This window comes from Geotrypetes seraphini, chromosome 12 (genome assembly GCF_902459505.1).
Source record: "Geotrypetes seraphini chromosome 12, aGeoSer1.1, whole genome shotgun sequence".
Classification (NCBI taxonomy): domain Eukaryota; kingdom Metazoa; phylum Chordata; class Amphibia; order Gymnophiona; family Dermophiidae; genus Geotrypetes; species Geotrypetes seraphini.
In genome coordinates, this window is record NC_047095.1 from 42,689,787 (window position 1) to 42,715,250 (window position 25,464).

The window sequence follows — 25,464 nt, forward strand, 5'->3', positions numbered from 1 at the left end:
TCTTTTGACTTTACCTCAGAACTTTGACCATTGGTATTCTGGTAGTAAACAAGCAGCTGAACAAGCACAAATTCTTTTTCTTGAAAAAAAAGTTTTTTTGGGGGGTGGGGGGAGCAGAAGCCTAACAGAACTATATTTTATCAAGGGACTAATATTGGAGGAGGGGATGAACAAAGAGCGTAATATCATGGTGACAGGAAATGTGCTTCTACCTCAGCGCTGTCAATGGTACAGTACACCATTGTCCAGAATCCATAACAAATTCATGCCAGTATAGCTTGTGACCCAAAGTGATAAAACCCTTCTTGGAAGACCTGGATTTCTCAACCAAATTCCTATGACAGTTTTAAAAAGCTAGAAGGTAGTAATTACCCAGCCCTCTCCCCCAACACCCACAAACACAGACATGGTGAGGATGGAATGCATTACATGAGCCCTAGTCTTCATGCTTTCCCCACTTTCTTTTTCAGTTTTACAACTTAAGTGCCACTAGACCAGGGGTTTTCAACCCAGACCTTGGGACTCACCCAATCAATCAGGTTTTCAGGTAGATATAGCAGAACTAGAAAAGATTCAAAGAATGACCAAGTTGATAAAGGAGATGGAGCTCCTCTCGTATGTTCTCCCCCACATTTCTTTCTATACTCTTACAATGGCAAATATACTGTAGACAGCAGAAGTAAATTCTCAGAATGAACATGCTTTAATTACTAAAATGCAATACTTGAAAAGGTTGTTGTGGTTCAAACCTCCCTTAAACACCTCCTATTCCAATGTGATCTCATCAAAAAGTTACCCAGGCCCTCAGCGGTGCCACCAATGGTTCAATAAGTTTTCATAACCATTGGATTTATGCCCCTAATCGTCATCGGGTACCTGGTGTTCTAGAAATCTGATATTTTATTTTTTTTATATATTTTTCCAATAAATTAAATAAGTTAAATACTTTAAATAGTAGAAATGCTTAGATAGTAAATACTATGCACTTAGCTTGGGTGGTTAGCCTAGAGGGACAGAGTCGCCAACATGTTTCACCCCATTAAGGTTTCCTCAGGGCAAAATCCCTCATAACTATACACTCAACACGACGTGGCCAGGGTGAAACATGTTGGCGACTCTGTCAGGCTAACCACCCAAGCTAAGTGCATAGTATTTACTATCTAAGCATTTCTACTATTTCAAGTATTTAACTTATTTAATTTATTGGAAAAATATATAAAAAAGATAAAATATCAGATTTCTAGAACACCAGGTACCCGATGACGATTAGGGGCATAAATCCAATGGTTATGAAAACTTATTGAACCATTGGTGGCACCGCTGAGGGCCTGGGTAACTTTTTGATAAGATCACATTGGAATAGGAGGTGTTTAAGGGAGGTTTGAACCACAACAACCCTTTCAAGTATTGCATATGATTTACCCTTCTATAGAGACTTCACCATTTTGAAGCCTTTAACGTGTAAATTAATTACTAAAATGAACATAAATCATTTTTCTTACCTTGGTTGCTTGGTGATTTTATTTTTCTAATCATTTTGTTTGGTCTTTAAAATCACCAGGCAAACAAGGTAAGAAAAATGATTTATGTTCATTTTAGCAATTAAAAGACAAAAACTGTGGAATCGGTCCAGTACTGCACAGTTCGTAGAATGCTCAAAGCATATCAAACTTTGTGGTTATATCTGGCAGGACCCTAGAAGAAGATCTCTGTGACCATAACACGGACCGTGTCGGGTCCACCACAACGTTCATTGTTATGAAGACTTTTCAATAAACTTACTACTGAATCAAGATCACCGATTCTACAGTTTTTGTCCTTTGTGTTTGGTTTCTCCTGTGGAATTTGTTCCTTCTCATTTTAGTAGTTAAAACATGTTGATTCTGAGAATTTATTTCTGCTGTCTATATTTGCCATTGTACAAGTATAGAAGAAAATGTGAGGGGGGGGAAACATTTTATGCAATTAAATTTTTTTTATTGCAATTAATCAAAGTGCAGCCCTAGTTACAACTCTAAAGATAAAGGGGGAAACCCATACAGAGTCACAGATTGGATGTGCCATGCTGATATTTCTGTTGAACACTGGCCTTCCATAGGACTGCAGTGAGAGATGAATGTCAGGAATGAAAGGAGGCTGCTCAGCTAGAGCAGAATGGAGAAACCAGAGTTCTAGGTGGGGGTCTGAGCCTAGAAGAGAGTGAGTGGCAAGAGTGCCTGGGACAGAGCTGTTAGGGTCACAAAAGGTCACAAAAAGTTGGAAGAGATCCATAAAGAGTATTTAAGAAAAGATTACCGAATACCAGGTGCTGCCTGGGGATATTTTTCTCCATAGCAAATACAGATATAAAGGGAACCAACATGCAACTTGTCTGTAGGAGAAACTTGTCAAAATAACGTGGGCACAATGAAAAACTTTACCCAATATTGGGGGTGCCCAAATATTCATGAAGCTAACATCTATGGGCTTCAGTAAAGTTTTTGAGCAGACTGAAAGTGGAGAAACAACTCCTTAACTCATAATTAAAATGAATAGCGTACAAATTATATATATGGTCATTTTCATCCTAGAGTTTCCGCATGGTATGTTATTGGCTGAAGTATTTCACATTCATTTTACGTAGGAATATTAAAAACTGGGGTTCCGTTGTGATCCGCTTGTTATATGATCGCTGCCGATCCCTCTTATAACCTGAAATGCCCCCCCCCCCCCCCCCGGTTCCACCTACCATGTGTTCTCCGGGTCCCAACTGCTTAAAGGTGGTGGAGAGAGAGATAGGCGGCACCACGGCCATGGATCGCCATTGCTCCGGCTCCTGGCCGGCGTGGATCGCCTGGGTGGCGAAGTGCTTGAAGCCGCCGCAGAAAACAGCGCCTTTGTCCTCGGTGTCCATGATGCATTCGATGCACGTGCAAGTCCTGCGCTTTCTGCCAGTGCCCTAACCTGCCATCTATGTTGCATCAGTCCGGGGGCCTCCCATATATGGGCACCTCGCCCGGCGGTCCCCCGCTCTCATTGGCAGCGCTGGAGGCGTTGTTTCGACCAGTAAGCATCGCAACCGATGCGACTCCGCCTCCTCGAGCCATCTCCACCTCTGGTTAGTTCCTTGTGGGTATTGCAAGGTACAACACGTGGAGCAATGAGGCGAACCAAATGCAGTCGGTGATACAGCAAATCATGTTCATGACCTTTGGAGTATTTTCTCTACTAAAGAATAACACGGTGACAAAATTCATCACCGTCCCCGCGGATAACCGCGGGAAACCATCTTCATGTCATTCTTTAAGGAGAGAGGGAAGAATCAGAGTATAATTGGGCACAACCACTGACCCGCAAGCTTTGTTTTGAAGAACGCTGGTATAGAAGGACCGAGGTTGAAATAGACACTAGAAAATGACATGGGATTATCGGGAACGGTGATGAATTTTGTCACCTTGTCATTCTCTACCTTTGCCCATGAAAAGTTCTCATTTCCTATAAAGAGTGCAGCCCAATCTAGATTTGGGTTTTTTTCTGGTTATTCTAGTCCTCTAAATTTTCTCTTCGTTTTGCCTCTTCCCTCCACTGAAGTTCCTTTCTCTTGTTAACCATGTCGAGCTTTACGAACGTAGAGATGATGCGGTATACAAACCTAAGGTTTAGATTAGATTAGATATAAACTAGTCACTGTCTGCTGATATATTTTATATGTATATTAAAACAGCTAGTCAAAAATCGAGGTGAAAAATATAGAAATGACCGCAAACTCAAGATATAGGTTCGTATTGATCCGAAATCCTAAGATTTAATTTCATTTTAGTAATTAAAACGGCAGTTCTGAGAATTTACTTCTGTTGTCTATATTTACCACTGTACGAGTATAGAAGTGAGGGGGGGATGCTTTATGCCATTAAAATTTTTAATTGTGATTAATCAATGTGCAGCCCTAGTTATAACCCTAAAGATATAGGGGGTAACTCACACAGAGTCACAGGTACAACCCTGCCCACTTTTCTGGGCAGACTTGATGTGCCATGCTGGTCTTTATCTGCTGATATTTCTGTTTAACACTGGCCCTGCATAGGACTACAGGAAGATGAATGCCAGGGGGGAAAAAGGAGGCAGCTCAGCAAGAGCAGAATGGAGGAACCAGAGTTCCAGGTGGGGGGTCTGAGCTTCGGGAGAGTGGCAAGAGTGCCTGGGGCAGAGCTGTTAGATCACAAAAGGTTGGCAGAGATCCATAAAGCGTATCGTTCTCTGTACACAGCAGAGGAATCTAGTCACACTTACTCTGATCCTGTGGGTCAGCAGTGCTCTCCCATAGCAAAAGTAAGCTTTTGGGTTACTGAGCATGTGCAGGAACTCCGCCTTCAGTGGCTCCTCCCCTTAATATTCAGTTTTCTCTCTAGCTGAACAATACATACATATTTACAGCTAAACAATACATTTAGTTAGTTAGTTTTCTCAGAACAGGTTACAGGTTAAATATACATAGTATACAGTTAGGTTACAATTTGCACTGGATTTGCCATAATTTCAGTACAAGTTTATAGTTATTATTCTAACTTAACACATACTAAGGTCTAATACTAATATACATAATACAGAGTTTACCGTTACAATTTGCCATAGTTATCCTAATTGGCACACAGACAGTTTACAGGTTGGATCTGCCATAGTTACAGTGCAAGATTTTACAATGTTTCCTTACATGACACGTACTGGTACTAATATTAATTTCTTTGTGATCCATCAGTCAAGGGCACAGGTTAGGTAAAGAGGTATGTTTTTATTGCTTTCCTAAAGTTGAGGAGTCCTTCAAGGGATCTGATCTGCGGGGACAGTCTATTCCAGTGGCTCAGTATGAAGTGGGACTAGGAATGTCATTTGGCGGTTTGAAGTCGAAGAGCACGGGGGGGTGTTTTGAGGTGTATTTCATCCTAGGAGCGGAGGGACCTGTTTAGCACGTACAGAGGAAGCTTAGCCATCACATAACCCAGCACCATGTCATGCAAGGATTTAAATGCTAGCATCAGGCCCTTGAAGACACAGTGTTTGGCTACAGGCAGCCAATGAGCTGATGCTAGAGCCTGGGAGGCAGGGTCGCAGGCACAAAGTTTTTTTAGAAGCCTGATCACCACGTTTTGAACACGTTGAAGACGTTGTATGATCTTTGCTGCGAGACCATTGAAGAGCACATTGCTGTAATCCATGTGGGAGAGTACTAAGGTATAGAATAGTTGGGTGAAGTCAGACTCTGAAAAGTATTCCTTATTTTTTGGGAGTTGTAGGTAGTAAAACGAGGAAGATACCACCTGAGAGATATGGTCGGAAAGCGATAGGTTGCTTTCAAGGGTATTCCTAGGCTGCATGCTTGGTCTTTCGCAGTTATAGTAGGTGAATCCCAGCACAGCGAGGGATGAGCGCGGTTGCAGTGTTCTTTGCGGATCCAAAGGAGTTCCATCTTGGAGGAGCATAGTTGTAATTTGTTGACAGACATCCAGTGTTGGGGCATAATCAAAACATATGTCTAAGTTCAATTTGGGTGTATGACGCTAGATGCCCAAAGTTGGCAGTGGGAAAATGCTCATTTTCAAAAAATACATCCAAGTCCCAAACGCCGAAAACAAGACCATTTGGGCGTGGGAGGGGCCAATCTTCTAATGTACTGGCCATCCAGACATGGCAACAGAGCAGTGGGGCACCTTATAGGGCACTGCTGTGAACTTCACAAAAAAGGTGCAAGATACATCTCACCAGAACTCCCCTATAGGTTATGGTGAGCCCCCCAAAACCCAGTATACCCACCTGTCTACAATCCCATTAGCCCTTATGGCTGCAGGTGGCACCTAATGGCAATACAGTAGGGTTTGGAGGGGGGGGTTGGGGTGCACATATTCCACCATAAATGTAGTGGTTAGATTGGCTTAAGGGCCTGGGACCTCCTCTCTATGGTTCACTAGCCCACCCACCAGGCTATTTAAGACACCTGTGTGCAGCTCTACTGGGTTTTCCTATACCAGGTGCTAATGTTCTGGAGACAGGTATGTACTTTCTTATTCTGATCTTTGTTGGGGTGTGAGGGGTCAGTGAACACTGGGGGAGTGTGTGTGTGTCTTTACTTTATCTCTGCAGTGGTTATCTAGTCACTTTGGATACCTTTTTGACAGTTATACCTCTTTTTACATCATCTAACTCACAACATTTAAGTTTCGTACAGGATGTCTAGTAAAACATTCAATTATCCCTGCAGGTCGGCCTCCATCCCACCCACATACTGCCCTAACCACTCCTCCAGATACACCCCTTTCAGCTCTGGATACACAGCAGCATTCAGAGGTATAAAAAAGTCCCATGACACGACCAGAAAGTCGGTTTAATTATCAGCACTTGGATATCTTGGTTTTTATTAATAATAATAATAACTTTATTCTTGTATACCGCAATACCATGGAAGTTCAATGCGGTTAATAGAAGAAGAGACTGTACATTTACAGCGAAGTTACATACATGGCAATGATAAGGCATATAATATATAGGTGTAACAAGAACAGGCCATTTAGATAAACAGAATCTATTATGAAAGGCCATATAGTGGCTTGGCAAGGTAGGAGGGTTCAGAGTTTGAGGCATATCAAGGGCAGGGGAGGGGGAGGGGAGTTAGAGGAATTTGTCAAAGAGATAGGTTTTTAATGACTTCCTGAACAATTGGGAGGGCAGAGAATTGGAAACGAGGGCGGTTAGGCAATTGTTCCATTTGCCCGCTTGGAATGCTCGGAATCTCTTGTACTGGTGTTTTAGATGTGTTTAAGTTTTGATTATGAGCCCCTTCTTATATAGAAAGATATAGGGTTACCATATTTTGAATGGTAAAACCCCAGACACATAGCCCTGCCCCATTTTGCCAAAGCCCTGCCCTATTCCACCCCAACAAAGCCTCCTCTTGTCTTCCCCAACGAGCTCTGGCCAAATCTAGAGGGCCTGGAGTATGTGTGTGATATCATCTGCGCATGCTGAGGCCTTCCAGATGTGGCTGGATTTTGGAAAGTCCACCCGGGAACCCAGACAGTCCTCTAAAAAGAGGACATGTCCAGGTTTCCCCAGACATCTGGTAACCATATATATATATATCTTAGAGAATGACACAGGGACAAATTTATCCCTGTACAAGCAGGAACTCAATTTCCCTGTCCCATCCCATTCCTGTAAGCTGTGCTTTAACCGCACACTTATGATTTTAAAGTGTTTGAGGCTTGTGCAGATGAGGACAGAGCTTGCAGGAATGGGGCAGAGACAGGAAAAGAACTTGCCGGGATGGGACGGAAAAATGAGTTCCCACGGGGATGGGGAAAAATTTGTCCCCATGTCCTTCTCTAATATATATATATATATATATATATATATATATATATATATATATATATATATATATAAATTGTAGAGGGAAAGGAGCGAGGGTGTGACAACATTCCCTTGCTGTCTACAGAGAACCTCTGTTGCAGATAAGCAACTTCACTTTCTCCAGAGACAAACAAAGGAGACGTAGTCACACTTGTTGGTGAATCTCTAACTACTTCTTATAGAAAAGGTGGTGGTGATAGATCAAGGAAAAAAATAGAGTTGTGATGACAGAATGTTGTGTCTTGGTCTAGAAACATGATGGCAGATAATGGCCACATGGCCCATCTTGTCTGCCACATCTGCAGTAACCATTATCTCTTTTTCTCTCCAAGAGAAAGCAGGAAAGGTCCATCAAAGTAGGAACCGAGGACTAAGATGCTCCATATAAGGATCCATGTGGTGGCCACTGATGATGCTGCTGTCTGGAAGTGGGGGGTGTGTGTGTTAATTCTATGAAGTGATTGACATGTTTAATGATAACAGCGCCATAGAATGGGAAAGTTATATGGAAACGGTAGTGGAATCTGTGCTTTTCGTTCTGTGGTTCTGTTTTAGCAGGACCTTCACTATCACCCTTTGCGTAGTTATTTCTTGTCTGTGGCATGTTCAAGTTCAGCTATATAGAGAATTGTTCTTTGTCCTTTCGCACCAGTTTTGTTTGTTGCTATTCAATATGGCTGCAATGTGATTTAATGATTAGCTCCAAGGTTGACTTCTGGCTTCTACAGCCCAATGAGTGTTTATGCCAGCACAGATCCAGTGTCTGTTAATAGCATACTATGTATCTGAAAGCTATTTGGGACACAATTACCATTTCAACATGCAGCTTTATGGTTTTCCATCTACTTGTAACAAAAGGAATATGTCTCAGTTTTACAGTTCTACTGTAACATTAGAGAAGTCATGCACAGGTGTAACTTGCATGTAATGACTGCTTGTGTGATAGTAGTGATGCTGTGTACTGACATGGCAATAGACAGGCACTGTCGATATCTCCCATACCGGGGTTGTGAAGTGACCATATATGTAAAATATGTTTTTTTGTGGTATGTGTTTCATAATATACAGAACCCTCTGTTTATATGGTTGTCAGAATATGCATTTCTAGGAACTGCCTTTACTGCTGTGACTTCTCTATATCCATTATATGTTTTGAGTCAAATCAACTGTTGGCTGCAAACTTTACCTTTTGGAATACCCTTATAAATACAATATAGTACATAATAGATAACAGAATGGTCCACTCCTTCTGCCCAGCAGGGAAATCTTATAAGATATGATGTGATAGTACGTATTCATTTTGGAAGTCTTCTCAGTACTGGCTTTTCTGATCAGATACGATCAGGGCACAAACCGCAGAAGTTTGTTTGGTTCTATCTTTGTTTCTGAATTGTGTTACCAGTTAATCACCCTTAAGCTGGTTTATTTCATTTGGTTCCCTAGAGAATCCCTGAGCCTGCTGGTATGATGCTATCTCAGCAGCCCTTATTAGGCTGTGGCAGTAGGTACTGGTGCAAGGTTCTAGCAATGTCGTCTGAATAGGTTTTTTTCTTTAGCTTAATTCTGAGGAATACAGAAAGCATTTCATGCAAGCATCTCATGAAATGTCTTGCCTTGGATCGGTAGCATGGAAGGTTGGTCACTGTGAGAATTGCTACTGGACTTGATGAATCATTGGTCTGACCCAGTAAGGCTATTCTTATGTTCTTATTGGAGGGAACAAAATTGTGGGCACTTTGCATTGTCTTGTGAGCCAAGGAAGCTCTGACTAAGGTTCCCTATCACTGGAATAGTCTTTGGAGAACCACATTGTCTAGGATCCATTCGTGAAGTTCGAGTTTGCAACTGAGTGAATCCGCTAAAGCATTTGCTTGTTCTGGAATAGAAACTGGCTGGAGATTCATGTGGAAGGGCAGAGCAAAACGTCAGAGGCAGTATGCCTCTGCAGAAAAGTGGGGATCCAGAGCATCTGTTTGATGACGTAGAACATTGCCACTTGCTTGTCTGTCTGTATGAGGACTTGTTTGCATTGTAGCCATGGATGGAAGGCTCGCAAGACATAGAAGATTGTGCGTAATTTTAGGTGATTACTATGTAGGCCTAGTTCTGCTGGGTTCCAATGGAGGGGACCTAAATGTGCCCCCCAGCCAGTGTTGAAGGCGTCTGTCATGATAATGAGCTGAGGTGAAAGAGGTTGAAAAGGGCAACCCTCCTTTAGAGGAGAGTGGATCCGCCATTGAAGAGACTGCTTGACTGAGTTCGGTAGTAGAATCTGGTGTGAGAGTGATCAGGTCCATTGATTCCACTGCTGTCTGAGGTGCCATTGCCAAGGCCGCATGTGAAATCTTGCATGTGGTACAAGAGAAAGAGATGCTGTCATGTGTCCCTATAGGCACAAGATCTAGCATGCAGATAGGTGTGGATCTTCTGAGTTGAGTGCAGAGAACTTTGAAGGTGTGATGTCTTACTTTGAACTTTGAAGGTGATGGTGTCTATGTTTGTTTCTATAAATGTGAGGGAGCGAGCTGGAAAGAGGGATGATTTCCTGAAAGTTGATTCCAAATTTTATTTAAAATTTGATAAAACACTTAAAATAAAAATTTCAAAGCGATGTACACTTATAAAATGGGTAAATAGGGACATATAATAGACAGACATTGGACATCACTAACTAGAGCTCCTGGCAGAAGCTGCAAACTGGAAATGTTGTTGAAGTATGTGAAACTTTAAATATTTTCTGTGGCCTGGAAAGATGGGAATATGTAGATGCACCTCCGTGAGATCCAGGGAGGCAAGAAATTCTCCAGGAGCCACTGCTGCGATGACTGACCGGGCTATTTTCATGTGAAAACAGATTCACCAATGGCTCGATACTAACAGATTAGCTCTCAATGTTAATAAATCAAATGTTATGCTCTTTCCATGGAAAGATGATCCTAAGCTCAATTTTCCAATCACTATCAAGGGTTCCACTTTACAGTCGATCAATAGCATTAAGATTCTAGGGGTTATTTTTGATTATAAACTAACCTATCACGACCACATTAGTAGTATTGTTAAATCAACTTTTTTCAGACTACGTCAAATTCTTATGTTCAAATTCACTTAACACATTAATTAATTCTTTGGTAATTTCAAGAATCGACTATTGTAATGCTCTATTTAAGGGAATAGCCCAAAATGAAATCAGATGTTTAGAGATTATACAAAATGCCTCAATTAAACTTATAATGAAAGCTAAGAAATTCGATCATGTGACACCTCTCCTTAAGAAAGCGCATTGGCTCCCAGTTGCTCACTGCATAACATATAAATTAAGTCTGTTAACTCTCAGATCTCTTCTTTACAAAATTCCCACCTTTATTGATAAATTATTGATTCCCTACACCTCATCAGGTCACACGACCAACATCTATTAACAGTTCCCTCACTCAAGATCATTAATACATGGCGGCAAATCATCTTTTCTGTCACAGCCCCCCATTCATGGAATTCCCTCCCTATTTATTTAAGGGAAGAACATAATGTAGACAGATTTAAGAGCAAGTTAAAAAGGTTTCTGTTTAAAGACGCATTTGATAGCTAGAAAGCCTGACTAGGAGCCTCAATTGAATCCTATTTCATAACTTTTTTGAAGCACGTTGCTTTCTCCCTTCCTATTGTTTTTTTCCCATACATGTCTTACTTACTATCAACAACTTGTATTTCTCTTCCCATCCTTTCCTTTTGTTTCAATTTGTTAGGTTAGTTCTAAGTGTTTGTTTTGTTTCCCCCTAAAATGTTGTAATTTTATTGATTTGTACATCGCTTAGAATTTTGAATAAGTGATTAATCAAATTTTTAATAAACTTGAAACTTGAAAATGGGGGACCTGCAGAAAGGTATTTACCGGGAAGGAAGAAAATTGCTCCTACTCCTACCCAGAGGTCAGTGTGGTCTACTGTCCGACAGAGACTTAGGGCAGCAATTGGTCACACTGGTTCTTAATGAAAAGCATCTGCCTCTAAAGGACAGCCTGCTCAATGTTGTCTTTGAGCCGAGTCATCCTTCCACTGTCTGATCCAGAGCATTCTGTGAGTGAGACAGTATAAGCCGACACCTTGCTCATGATCTTGATAAGTCATATAGGGCATCAGTCACATAATCCACCTCTTCCAGCACAAATTGGGAGAAGGCATCTTCCTCTGCAGAGAGCTGCCGTCACAATCTGGTGTGGCAGGCCCAAGCAGCAAACGAGGTAGCAGCAGCAGCTTTGATCCCCAGAGCAAGAGCTTCAAACTGGTCCTGGGAATCTTTCACCATAACACCACCCTCACTCAGGAGAGTCATACATTTGATGACCTGAGCCACCGCCAAATCCAACTTTGGCTGGTCAAATAGCTGCTTTATCCGGTTCCATAGGATAAAGCCTGGACATGGCTTTGGAAATGCTCAGGGACCTCTCTGGGTTCTCCCACTGTTCTGTAACCAGTGCAGTAATATCTGGATACACAGGAAAAAAGGAGGTCTGAGTATTAGAGCCACTCATGACTATGCACTGGGAAGCGGAAGATGGAACCTCCAGCTTTAGTTCTTTAATAGCATTGGCAATAAAGTGGTGGACAGACACCAACCTGAAGAGGCGGCAGATCTGAGAGTCATCTCCCTGGTCAAGAGCCAGGGAGGCCTCTTGATTTTCAGACCCAAACAGGGAGCCAGAATCATCCAGGCTGAATATGAATCCTGAGACAAAAATGGCATGGACTCTGTCCTCCAATCTGACCAGTCTGTCTCTGAAAGGTCACTGGAGCCAAGGCCAGGTCTGCTCAACTGAGAAGCAGACAATGGAGGAGAGGACGCTCCCTGGGTCAATGGCTGCGCACTAGCAGGCTGCACTAACTGACCTGGTCTCATCAGAAAGGCTCTCCACATCAGATTTACAAACTCTGGGGAGAAGCCTTGTGCAGGGAAAGCAAATGAAGCCTGCAGAAACTCCGGCAGGATTTTTGTGGGTTCTGCAGACTCCATGCACCTCCACTTCATGTCCTTGCAAGACAGGAAGTCCAGACAGGACTTTTTATCCATTTCTCATCCACAGCGGTTCACCAGTCCTGGAGGACATGGTTGGGGCTAAGCATGAAGCTCCCGCGCCTCCCTCGTGCTTGCAGCGGCACATGGATGTTCCTCCACTGAACAACCAACACAATATTTAAAAGTAACGGTGTCCTCACACCCTGCCGGCCTGGCACTGCTGGCTACGAGATTGGAAGGAGGGGCTCAAGCACGGAAAACTCGCTCCTCCTGCCCATACATTGCTGGACCACCGTGGGGGGGGGGGGGGGGGAGAGAAGGGTAAAAATTGTTTGTAGCGTGAGACTGGAGGGATCCCTCCTGTCCTGGCCTACCACTACCCAACTAGAAGGGGAAGAGGGTACAGGGAAGGAAGGTGGGACAGGGTGCAGAGCCTGGCAGGGAAAGGGGCTGAGTTCAGAGCCTGATAGGTCAGGGGGCTGTGTGCAAGCATGGCAGGGAGTGAGGGGGGCTGGGTTCAGAGCCTGGCAAGGGAAGGGACTGGGTGCAGAACTTGGCAGGGAGAGGGGCTGAGTGCAGAGCCTGGCAGTGGAGGGCATGAGGGAGGGGACACTGGGTGCAGATCATGACAGGCCATGGCACTTTAATATTAAGCCCCCGTCTTATATTCAAATCAACCATTTTCCTCCTTTTGGGGGAGAGGAGAATGGGGGTCTCGACTTATATTCGAGTATATACGGTAATCTGTAACTAATTCTAAAGCACGAAGCAGAAGACAGTGTCTTAGGCTTGTATCTATGACACTATGACAGTGTTCCTTCTGTGTTGACACCTGTAGTGTAGTAAACTGGACTATAGATTTCATAATGTACTATGAAGTTTCCTATCACAGATCAGATAAACTGCCAGTTCTGATTTATTCCCAGTTCCTTCCTACTCCAAGGCTGTGATTAGAGAGTCAGCCAACATCATAATGCATTATTCCTTTTACAAAACTGCAAAAGCGGTTTTTAGCACCAGCCCATGCACTGAATGCTCCCTATGCTCATAGAGTTCCTATGAACGTCGGGAGAAAACTCACTTTTGTGGTTTTATAAAAGGAGGGTTATATTAATTCTCCCCCTTACTCCATTTAAAAGCAACACTACAAGTATCTGAACCCAAGAAGTCACAGACACCCAAGTTAAGGAAATGTGGCCAGGTACTGAAGTGGTTTTTCTAGGGCAGGAGTAAACATTAGTGGGTCCTATACCAAACAGGCATATTGCCCCCTCCCCCAACATGATGTAAATACATTATAAAACTGTCACAAAGGGGGTCCTACATGGGCCTGGTTGCAGAGAAAGACCTGAAGATGATGAAACAGCAGGTAAGAAGTACTGCTTGATGATTCTCCTTCAGCCTGGAAGAAAACAGAAGAGGGTGGAGAACAGACAAGAGCTCTTCTCATAGGGGTAGCTCCCATGCCTTGCAGCCTTCTCCCAAGTGCCTCTTTCTGCCAGCATCTAATTTACCGATGTATAAATCACTCGAGAGCCAGTGAACTAGCATATCTACTACTATTTAACATTTCTATAGAGCTGATAGGCATACGCAGTGCTTTATAACAATATATTAAAGAGACGATCCCGCCTTAATAGAACTTACAACCTAACAGACAACAGGTCAAGTAGGGGTTTAGGGACTTTCTCGGGGTGAAGGGGGGGGGGGGTCCAAGTTGTTCGGGTCCATTTTGCCTAGGCCTCAGTCCTACCACGAGTTTTTATTTCTATTTTACGTTTATGAGACCAATACCCTACCCTAGAAAACAGCTGAGAGGAACTTGCTGCCATTCCTTATTTCCTCTCAACTTTTCAACGCTCCTGATTTAAAGAATAATTTTTAAAAAAAGAATATTCCCCATCCTTAGCCCTTCCCATCTTTCTTACTCGCTCCAGTTTTCTAAGAGGCAAAGGCTCTTCCACACAGCTAAAACCACCTAAAGGATGACATTACGAATTGGAGCACTGTGACATCGCTCCCTCCCCTTCAACTCTTTCGCTATCTTATCAGGGCTTCCCCGCCCACAATTCCCTTACGTCAAACATGAATCCCCCACCCACTTCCGGACTCCCTTAGAGCAGAGGAATTGTTCGCACAACCCCCACAGGCCATGCATAGGGAGGCGGATTTACGTCACTTCTCGCGAGCCGAGGAGGAGGGGTTTTCCGTTCCGCCAGGGAGCAGAGGGAGGGTCCCTTTTGTTACCTCTCGCGATGCTTCAGCGCGAGACTGCTCTCTCTCCCTCCTTCTACCCTTTCTCATCGGCTGCTGGCGCGGGTCTCGCGAGATGAGCGGCGCAAGATGGCGGATAGCGCTCAGTGGGAGTGAGGAGCCGGAGGGCTACGCGTGGGCCGAGGGGCGGCTTTAGTTTTTGGGTTTTATGCTTTGTAACTTTGCAGCTGCACTTGTACTAGCGGTGTTGTTTTGTTGGAGGTTTTTTTTTTCTTCCATGCCTCGTTGTGGTGCTGGGCTCGGGGCTCGCTCTTCTGTCGCCCCGGAGGTCAGGAGTCGATAGGGTACATCGAGTTCATTTTCTTATTAGACGTCTGGTACTTGACTGCGCTTGCCGGCGATGACCGGCGAGAAGATCCGCTCCCTGCGTAGGGACCACAAGCCCAACAAGGATGAGGACTTGCTGGAGCCCGACGAGGAGGCGGCGGCCACCGGCACCTTTAGCAGGACTAGTAAGAGCAAAGCCAATAAGATCTTCAGCAACCACCGAGTGCTGAAGGTGCCGGCTGTACAACCCAACCACCACCAGCAGCAGCCGCCGCCGCCGATCCCAGGCGGCTTCATTCCTGCCGCCTGCACCAACTTGGTAGACGGCAAAGCCGCCGCCGGTTACTTCCCGGTGCATGAATGTGTCTTCAAGGGCGACATCCGGAGGCTGTCATCGCTTATCAGGACCCACAGTATCGGGCAGAAAGATAACCACGGTGAGTGAGCTCTAATTCAGCAAAGCCCTGCGGTCTCTGGATATTTGTTTTTTTTCCACAGGGGTCATGGTAGTGCCACCGCAGGTCTGTGAGCCAAGTCTCCCGGTGGAGGAAATCACAGTCTCCAAGGAGATCCTTTATTTTTGACAGTTAACGGGAACTTGGTAGCTGCAGTGTTTTAATTGCGAAAAAGAAGCAGTGAGAAGACCGCTTCTCTGCTCCCTTTTAAAGCCACGAAAGAGGGTTTAGATTTCTACTTTCTAGTTCTTGATACTTAACAAGGCAGCAAAGCCATATTTTCACATCTACTGGATTCAGTTTGAAAGTTGAAGCTGCCCTTGTAGTGTTTGCAGTGTGTGCAGCCACTGCTTTTGATAAAACCGCCTCTTGCTGTTTCTCCTCATCACAACCATTGCTGGCATCATTTAATAGTTCACCATGGTTAAGAAGTTATGGCGAGGCAAGTGCTGTATCTATCTGCGAATGAATCTGCTGGTTTACTCCGAATCCATCGTTGTGCGCAAGCCTTTTTTAAAGTCTAATTTATAAGCTTATGAAATCGTCATGAGAGTCTATGTATATGTAGCTGCCCCCTGCACCTTAACTTTTTTATTTTTGTACAAATTAGGAGATCTGATAACTTGTGTGTGTTTTTTTATTTTTAACCTACTTATTCATGTTTTGCAAAGGCTTAATTGTAGGTAGAGCATCATTGTTTTCTTCTTTTGCTGAAAGCCTTTATATATTTTCTGTGAATGATTTTGTAGTTTGTATCATTTTATCAAAGAGGGAGTAATAGTACATCCTCCCTCCTTGATAGCAGGAAATAGGAATTCTCATCGCAACATTTTTTTAAGGGCTTCAGAGTGCAGCAATCACCTCTTACTGACAGCTTCACTGAGGTGGGCCCTTTTACTAAAGTTACTAGAATTAGTGCTTAATGCATATTAACTTAGAATTTTACTGTGTGATAACTGCAAATTATACATGTTGGTACTTGAGGTTTCTTTGTTTTTTGGCAAATTGTGCACAAATGTTAACCATTAGCGTACAGTAACTGCAGAGAGAATGGAGACACTGAGGACCGGATTCTACAAACGGCGCTGGTATCAGCAGCTGCTGATCACATGCCAATTGCACAATGGCGCCATTGGCAGAATTGCAATTAGATTGTCATTAGGAACTGATTTCTGTATATCGTGCCTAAAAATTGGTGAAAAAAAACTCACCTAATTATTCTATAGTTAGGTGCCATTTATAGACTACTATACTACTACTGTGTATTATTTCTGTAGTGTTGCTAGACATATATACCACACTGCACACTAAAACATTCAAGAGACAGTCCCTGCTCAGTAGAGCTTACAATCTAATCAAACAGACAAACAAGACAAGAATTTGATCAAAGGATTCAAAATTGACTCATTTTGGCCTTTGCAAAAATAGCATTGACACAGAACTATTATTAATTCCAAAACAAATATCAACAAATCACCAGTACAGCCAAGGGTACAGCTAGGGCACCAGACATAGCAAATTTTTATGTAGCCAACTTTGAAAAGATTTATCTACCCCTTTAAAGATCATATATGCCTCTACAAGCTGTATGTAGATGACATCTTCTTACTGTGGAAAGGACACCAGAGAGAGTTAGATTCTTTCTTTCATTGGCTTAATTCCAGATATACTCATCTCTCATTCAAAATTAGTTTCCATCACACTGAAATTAACCTTTTGGATTGCCTTATATGCAAGGAACAATATCGGCTTACAACTAACTGCCTTTTATTGCAAACCTACTGATTGCAATGCGTATCTCCATTGTACCAGCTATCACAATCCTCACTGAAACATATTTTGCCATAGTCGCAGGTCTTAAGATTGAAACATATCTGCACAGATAACTATTTTAATTTTATTTATTTTAGTATTTATATGCCACTTATAGGCTAAGTGGTTTACAATCAGGTACTCAAGCATTATTCCCTATCTGTCTTGGTGGACTCACACTCTATCTAATGTACCTGGGGCAATGGGGGATTAAGTGACTTGCCCAGGATCACAAGGAGTAGTGTGGGATTTGAACCCACAACCTCTGGATGCTGAGGCTGTAGCTCTAACCATTACACTACACACTTTGAGAATAATGTAAAGTTCCTCCCTCCCTCTTGATGTCTTGCAGGCCTCTGCCGGGCCTGCCCATAAGACCTGGTGGGCTGGGACAGGAGAGATCCCTTCTGCCTCCTGTCTCGGCCGATTGTGCCTTCTTTATTTCCCTCCTGCCTCTTTACATACTTTTTACAATCCCCGGTTGTCCAGTGGTGAACTGAAGCAGGAGCAACCTTCCCGCATTCCTGCCCCATGGAGAGCCTCTGGTGATTGGCTACCGTGAATTCTTGCGAGGCATGCAAGAACTAGTGGCAGCAAATCACTAGTGGCTTTCCATGGGGCAAGAACGCAGTTAGGCTGCTCCTGCTCTGGTTCACTGCTGGACCACTGGGGATTGTATAAGGTACGTGGGGGAGGCGGGAGGGAGATAAAGGAAGGCACAGGAGGCAGGAACCTGTCCATCCATCCCCCCCCCCAAGATGCCCAGTCCCTCCTGCCAGAAAACCCCCCCCCCCAAGACCATTGGCAGGAGGGATGCCCACTCCCTCCTGCTGGAACACCCCCTGCAAGCATACCCACCCGGACCCCACCAATACCTTTTTTATTGGCTGGCCAGAAGGATGCCTTCACAGAATGGCATTCCTTCTTCCCGGTGCATTGTGGGATGCACCAGGAAGGGGCCTAAGGCCTTGATTGGCCCATAGGAGGGGCCTTAGGTACCTGGACTAACCGGAATCTTAGGCCTCTCTCCCAGTGCATTCTGAGATACACTGGGAGTGGCCTAAGATTCCGATTGGTCAGATCCCTTAGGCCACCCCTCCAGTAAAAGCTGTTACAAGTCCCATCCCCTTTACCAGAGGAACAAGGATTGGAGGGTATCCAATGTATTCTTGCCAGACTAGAAATGATTATCTTAACTATTAGTGTATCATGCTGGCTTCTAAATTAGGGGTCACTATTCAGGTAAAGTATCCAGGAGTAATTTAGGTCATGTTAAAGTCTTTGCCTTGGTGAACAGTGGTCATCGTAAAAACAGAGTGTTAAGTTATTCAGGAAGGAATGGAGAATAACAGAATGCAATTTGGGTTTTCTCAGATCTCTTATATAGGGCAAATCTGATATAGGGCTTCTGTAAGAAAAAAAAAACCAGGCCAATTCTTAATTCCCATTTAGCTTTATGCCAATCAATTTGGAAAGATACTCTGGCGTTCCACTTTGTCAGCTTGACACAAGTATCAATTTTAAAATTCACCTGCATTTTAACAGGTATATAAGTGCAATGTTGGATCATACCAGAGTTCCAGCAGGCCTAGCATCCTATCTGTGGCCAGTCCAGGTCACTAGGAAGTAGGTACCTGACAGGATCCCAAAGAGTAGATCATTCTTTTGCTGCTGACTCCTAGGGATGAGCAGTAGCTTTCTGAGATCTGTTTGGCTCTAGAAACTTGTCCCTACCCTTTTAGCGATGTTAAATGCACTGACTGCATCTTCTACAAACAGATGACACAGCTTCTTTGCTAATATTGGTAGCATTTGGAAGTAACTTTGTATTTTTGCTGATTGTAATATTAGCTCAGCACTTCAACTAAAGGAATATAGCTAGGTATGGTCCAAGTCAAACTGATAAATACGTTGCCTTGGGTGAATCATTTCAAAAAGCTGGTGGTTAAAGCCTAATAGAAGCATTTTTATTTTAATTTAGGAGCCATTTGAAATGCAGCACTACACTGTAAACTGCTTTATTGGGTGGTTATCTCTCCTACAGTATTACTAACTCCAGACAGTTCAAATGCAGTATCTTAAATTTGTTCACCGTGATCTGATTTCAAACATTTACTTCCCTGCTTTAGACTTTTATCCACATATATCATTATTAGGGCAGTTTAACAATAATGTGTTACAAACCAAGATATTTGTGTAGAAGTTCTCATTTTTAATACCCACTGTTAAACCCATACTTGGTTCTTTGTAATTTGCATTAACTTAAGGCTATGATGTTGTTTTCCCTACTATTTTTAAAATAATTCCTAAGGAAATGTAGAATGATGTGTTAAGGACAGTTGAAGATGCTTATTTGCCATCCCTGCTTTTGGGAAGATCTTTAATAGTTCTTGGTGACTTGTAATCCTACTGATACCGAATTACTTCCTCCTATGAGCAAACCTTTTTTTTAATGTGAGTGACTTACTTAACAGTTCTCCAGGTGCTTTTTTGGGCTGTAAATTATTCTGTGACATAGGCATGCCAGAGGCTATCCTGTGTTGTAAATTGCATCCTTTGGCTTCTTATTGAGAACTGTTAGACCATTCAAAATGTCTTACTGTAAGGTCAAAGTAGTCAAGATCTCCAAGAATCCTGAAAATGTTTACTTTGAAATATATGAATGAACAATTTGTCTTGGGTTGTACTGCTTGATAAAAATTTAAATTAGAAACATAGAAAGATGACGGCAGAAAAGAGCTATAGCCCATCAAGTCTGCCCATTCCACTGTCCCACCCTATTAAGTCAGAGTGCTGCTCGACCCATGTAGAGATCCCACGTGGATGTCCCATTTATTCTTAAAGTCGAGCACGCTAGTGGCCTTGATCACCTGCACCGGTAGTTTGTTCCAGTGATCCACCACCCTTTCTGTAAAGAAATACTTCCTGGTGTCACCACCAAATCTCCCTCCTCTGAGTTTGAGCGGGTGCCCCCTTGTGACTGAAGGTCCCTTAGGAAAGAATATGTCGTTTTCCACCTCGACACGACCTGTGACGTACTTAAATGTCTCAATCATGTCACCCCTCTCCCTGCGCTCCTCTAGAGAGTAGAGCTGCAACTTGCCCAGTCTTTTCTCGTATGAGAGACCCTTGAGTCCGGAGACCATCCTAGTGGCCATTCGCTGGACCGACTCAGCTCGAAGTACATCTTTACGGTAATGTGGCCTCCAGAATTGCACACAGTACTCCAGATGAGGTCTCACCGTGGTTCTGTACAGTGGCATTATGACTTCAGGTTTACGGCTGACGAAGCTTCTATTGATACATCCCATCATCTGCCTTGCCTTGGATGAGGCCTTCTCTACTTGTTTGGCAGCCTTCATGTCTGCACTGATGATTACTCCCAAGTCCCGTTCTTCTGAGGTCGTAGCTAGTGTTTCTCCATTCAAGGTGTATGTTCTGCATGGATTTCTGCTGCCGAGATGCATCACCTTACACTTCTTTGCGTTGAAGCCCAGCTGCCATGTCGAGGACCAGTTTTCCAACTTGATCAGATCCTGCGCCATACCATCCGTGAGATCGCTTTCACCTACTATATTGCACAGTTTGGCGGCGTCGGAAAACAGCGCTACTTTTCCCTGAAGCCCTCGGGTCAAGTCCCTTATGAATATGAATCAGGTTGGGCAGACCATTCAGGTTTTTATCTGCCGTAATCTACTATGCTACTCCAGAAGTCCACTGAAAAGCAGATGAATGTTATCACCTGGGTAATTTTTGTAGCATTTCTAGTGCATGTCAGGGAGTGAGCATAGTGTGTAAGGTTTTGTGTGGTTTTCATTATTTTATTTCCTTTTCTTGTAGGTAATACTCCTTTACACCTTGCTGTCATGTTGGGACATAAAGGCAAGTTGATTTTGCTTTTGTTTCTGTTCAGCAGTTTATTTTATTTCAGTGCATGTATTAGATAAGTGTTTTTGTTTTATAAACAATTTATTTACCAGATCTTATTCCTGTTTATTGGTATATGGCACTGTTTTCCCGTTACAGTGGTGTTTTGAAGCAGAAGTTTGCAGCCATCTGCTCTTTGTAGTAAAAATAGTCATCGTCGTGCCTGATGACCCTAAGATAATGCTGCATATGTGTGCAAAGGATCTCTAGTTTAATCACCTGTTCTGTTTCTCAGGAGGGGAATCATGGCCATTAGTAAGGATATTGGCTTGTAGCCAGACTTAAAGCCACATGATGCATGACTCAGGCCTCAAGACTTGCTGTGTGAAGTAAGGGTTTAGCAAAATACTTCTGGGTTGTTAAGAATAAAAGCTTCTGATGTAGGTATACCAGCTCTGGATCTAACTGAACTAGAAGTGAAAGGAGCCATGTGAGTTTACTCAGATTTTGTATGAAGGTAAAGTGGGACAAGGATACATTCAACATATATCATATATACTTGAATATAAGTCGAGACCCCCATTTTTCCCACCCAAAAGGAGGAAAAATGGGTGACTCAAATATAAGTCAGGTAGCTTAATATTCAAGTGCCCTGCCCTGCCGGGATCTGCACCCAGCCCCCTCCCTACCAGGCACAGCACCCAGCCCCCTTCCCTCCCTGGCTCTGAACCCTGTTCCCCCTGTCCATTGTACCTCCTCTGCCGCTGGAATCCCTGGTGGTCCAGAGGTGTAGCAGGCAGTAGCGAGCTTTCTGCGCTCCTGCCCCGCTGTTAAACTGGTCAGTTGCTGCCGCGAGTTCCAGCTTCAGCCGCTGAGCTGGTACTGAGTAGGAGTGTGCTTTGGCGCTGCTGCTCGGCACTAAATGGTTTTCTGAATGGCTTCCGGAAATTCTTGAAGCTGGAACTCGCGGCAGCGAGTGACCGGATTAGCAGCGGGACAGGAGCGCAGAAAGCTTGCTCCTGCCCACTACACCTCTGGACCACCAAGGATTCCAGTAGCAGATGAGATATGATGGGCAGGGAGGGGTGACAGGGTACAGAGCCTTGTGGCCCAGTGGAGGCCTTCAATAAGTTTGAGAGGAGATCGGGTGGGTGCTGGCCCAAATATAAACCAGGATCCCCATTTTTGGGCCAATTTTTTGGCCTAAAATCCAAGTTTATAGTTGAGTATACAGTATATGGTATTATTTGTTCAACTATATCTAAAACATTCATTCTGGTTACAGAATAAAGGGGTCTTATTTACTGTTGGGGCCCATAAGTGTTACTTAATTTTAAGATCACTTTCCCAGGAAAGGGCATTTGTGACACCACTGAAAATAGTAAAGTCCCCTAGTGAACCCCCACTTCTCATGGAACCGCTTCTACAACTTTTCCTTAAATTGTGCGTTGGAGTAAGAAGTACTCCTATTAATCAGAGATTGATGTACCCTAACAGTGATGATTGTTTCCCATATTAAATGGTGTCTTATACAGCATTAGCACTGTGATGCAAAAAAATACCGTATGTACTCAAATATAAACTGAGATTTTGGGGCCAAATACTGGTAAATGGCCAAAAATAGGGGCCTTGGGTTATATTCGAGCCTTCTTTTTTATGACTGGGGGTTTTTTCTCCCCTCCCCACCCAATGACAAACATGCTATTTTCTCCACACCTCATCCCCGATGTTCAGCACTGTTATCCTCCACCCACCTCTGATGACCAATACTGTTTTCTCCCCCTCTCCGATGACTGGCACTGCTGTCTCATCCTCCTCTGATGTCAGGTACTGCTACCCTCCACCCCACCTCCAATGACCGGCACTGTTGTCTTCCCCTCTCTGATGACCGGCATTGCTGCCTTGCCCTCCCACCCCACCAGTGACTGGGACTATTATCCCCTCTGATGATTGGCATTGCTATCCTCCCCCCCCCACTGCCCCAGACAGACATTGCATTTACAGTTCTGAGACTCAGAAAACCGTGCTAGTGAAGGGCCTTGAGCATTTGTGATTCTCGAAGGGAGTCCAGGAAGCCTTGAACATGTGCAGATGCTCAAAGCCCTTAACCAACATAGAGCGCTGGTGACGGCTTTTGAATCCCAGAACTGTAAGTGCGATGTCCGACTGGGGGGAGGGGGCAGGTACTAAAGGACAAAAATGCCTATAAGCCAATGTTCTTTGATTCTCCAGCACGCTGCAGCTGTTTTTTTGCCGTGGTCCACTCCTCTTTGAAGCAACTTTGTGTTTCCACTTGGGCAGACCACAGCAAAGGAACAGTACAGAGGAGGCCGCAGGCAACACAAGAGAATTGCTCCCACGCTGGCGACCTCCTTGTAGTTTTCGTGGGTAGGGGTGCTTTGGAACTGGGTGGGAAGAACATTTGGTGGAACCGGGGGGGGGGGGGAGGGAGGGAGAAAGAAAGAACGGATAGATGCTGAATGGAAGGGGCAGAAGAAAGGAAAGAGATGGTGGCACATGGATGGAAGGAAGGAAGGGGAAGAGCTGAAAAAATAGATTTGAGATGGAGGCAGAAAACTGAAAATTGGTGCCAAAGATGGATGTAGTGCAAGAGGTAAAGGAGAGGAAAGAAACAGCAAATGCATAAGGAGGCCTTGGAAACAGAGCTAAGAACAAAGAGGGAGCAAGATAATCAGAAAAATAAAATTGCCCGATAACAACCCTCCCCATTCCTTTTACAAAAGCATAGTGCGGTTTTTAGTGCAGGCCGCAGCAGTAGCAATTCCCTCCTGATCCACTCCTGATCACTGAAGTAACTTTGGATTGTGAAATGAAGCAGAGGTTTATTGGAACTTCTGTGTGTGGCAGTCTCCTGAAGAACTAGTTGTGTATTTACTTTTCCTGCAGTTAGTTTTACTTCACTGAGGTAAGCCCTATTTTTTTCTTGTTTGCTAGTGGACAAGAACAACGATTTATTATTTTTATAAAGCTACCAGACACACACAGCACTGTTTATTAAACATACAAAAGACGGTCCCTGCCTGATAGAGTTTACAATCTGATTATGACAGACACACAGGACAAAATGATGAATCTCTATACTTTGCATAGATAGGAAATTAGAAGGAGAATGATGAGGCAGATAGGGTGGGGGACTATGGAGGGAATGACCAGTAGAAATGGGTGCTTTACAGCTTGGTTGGGTTAGGACCTAAATGTAGCTTCAAAAAAGTGGGCTTTCAGACTAGATTTGAATATCATCAGAGATGGAGCCTGACATACAGAGTCAGGCAGGCTGTTCCAGGCATATGGCGCAGCAAGGTAGAAGGGACAGAGTTGGGATTTGCTGTAGAGGAGAAGGGTACTGCCAAGACAGACTTGCTGGACAAACAGAATTCTCAGGGTGGAGTTTAGGAAGGAAATATTGAGGCTGAACCCTAAGGAAGTCCCTGATTGGCTCAGGCCTCTCCCAAGGAGACACCTCCATGATGCACCGGGACGGGGCCTAAGGCCCAGCTAGACACGTCGATGGAGTTGGAGGAGCAGGAGGGACTGAGCACCCCTCCTGCTCCCAACTTTTTGTTGCCGGGGGTGGGCTGTGCCAGTCGGAGGGAGAGGGGGGCGAGAGCTATGCTGGTCACGGGGAGGACGAGGGCTGTGCTGGTTGCGGGGAGGGAGGCCTACAGAGCAGGAGGGACTGAGCACCCTTCCTGCTCACAACTTTTTTAGTTCAGGCCATGCCGTTTGGGGGGGTGGGGGTGGGTTGTCTGTGCCGTGCCAGTCGGGAGGCTCTTTTTCATTTTTTTTAATAGGCTTGATATTTTGCGTCCCATTAAAAAAAAAAAAAAAGCCGGCAGAGCCCTGACAGCAGTGACAGGAGGCTGCTTCTCCTGTCACTACTGTCGGCTCAATCCGATCTGTGCAGTCTGTTGGGGGCGTGCCTCCAATCACCTCCATTTGCATGAAGATGGTTGGTGAATCGGTCGGCCTGCCTGCCTCCAATCGCACACGGATCGGACACAGATCGGAAGGTTAGTGAATCTAGCCCTAAGCATGGAACATCACATCAACAACTTAACCAGCAAATCATTCCTTAAACTACAGCAGCTAAGAAGAATCAGATCCTACTTCTTCCAACATTATTACAGGGTAATAGTCCAATTAATAATATTATCCCTGTTAGACTACTGCAATGCCCTACTTCTAGGAGCCCCCAAAAAACTAATGAAAAAAATTCAAATGATACAAAATATAGTGGCAAGAATAATATTCTTTAAATCAATATTTGATCATCTCATACCCCTACTGAATCTCCGATGTGACCAGAAACAAATGGCTATAAATTCAGCAATTTTTATTGTTAATGAGATGCCCTCATATTTAAAAAAACCTCACCTAA

At 43.9% G+C, this 25,464-nt stretch overlaps 2 protein-coding genes across 2 annotated transcripts in view; one reads left to right on the forward strand and one right to left on the reverse strand.

Annotated features, from left to right (window-relative positions):
- The window catches only part of CTH (cystathionine gamma-lyase), a 60,874-nt gene extending 57,895 nt beyond the window's left edge, over positions 1-2,979 (reverse strand). Inside the window, exon 1 of the mRNA XM_033917229.1 lies at positions 2,729-2,979. Coding sequence (XP_033773120.1) covers positions 2,729-2,893 — 165 coding nt within the window. The 5' untranslated portion in view covers positions 2,894-2,979. The remainder of the gene's footprint in view (positions 1-2,728) is intronic.
- Positions 2,980-14,558: 11,579 nt separating this feature from the next.
- Positions 14,559-25,464, forward strand: part of ANKRD13C (ankyrin repeat domain 13C) — a 75,167-nt gene continuing 64,261 nt past the window's right edge. The window contains exons 1-2 of the mRNA XM_033916600.1: positions 14,559-15,368; positions 21,039-21,080. Coding sequence (XP_033772491.1) covers positions 15,005-15,368; positions 21,039-21,080 — 406 coding nt within the window. The 5' untranslated portion in view covers positions 14,559-15,004. The remainder of the gene's footprint in view (positions 15,369-21,038; positions 21,081-25,464) is intronic.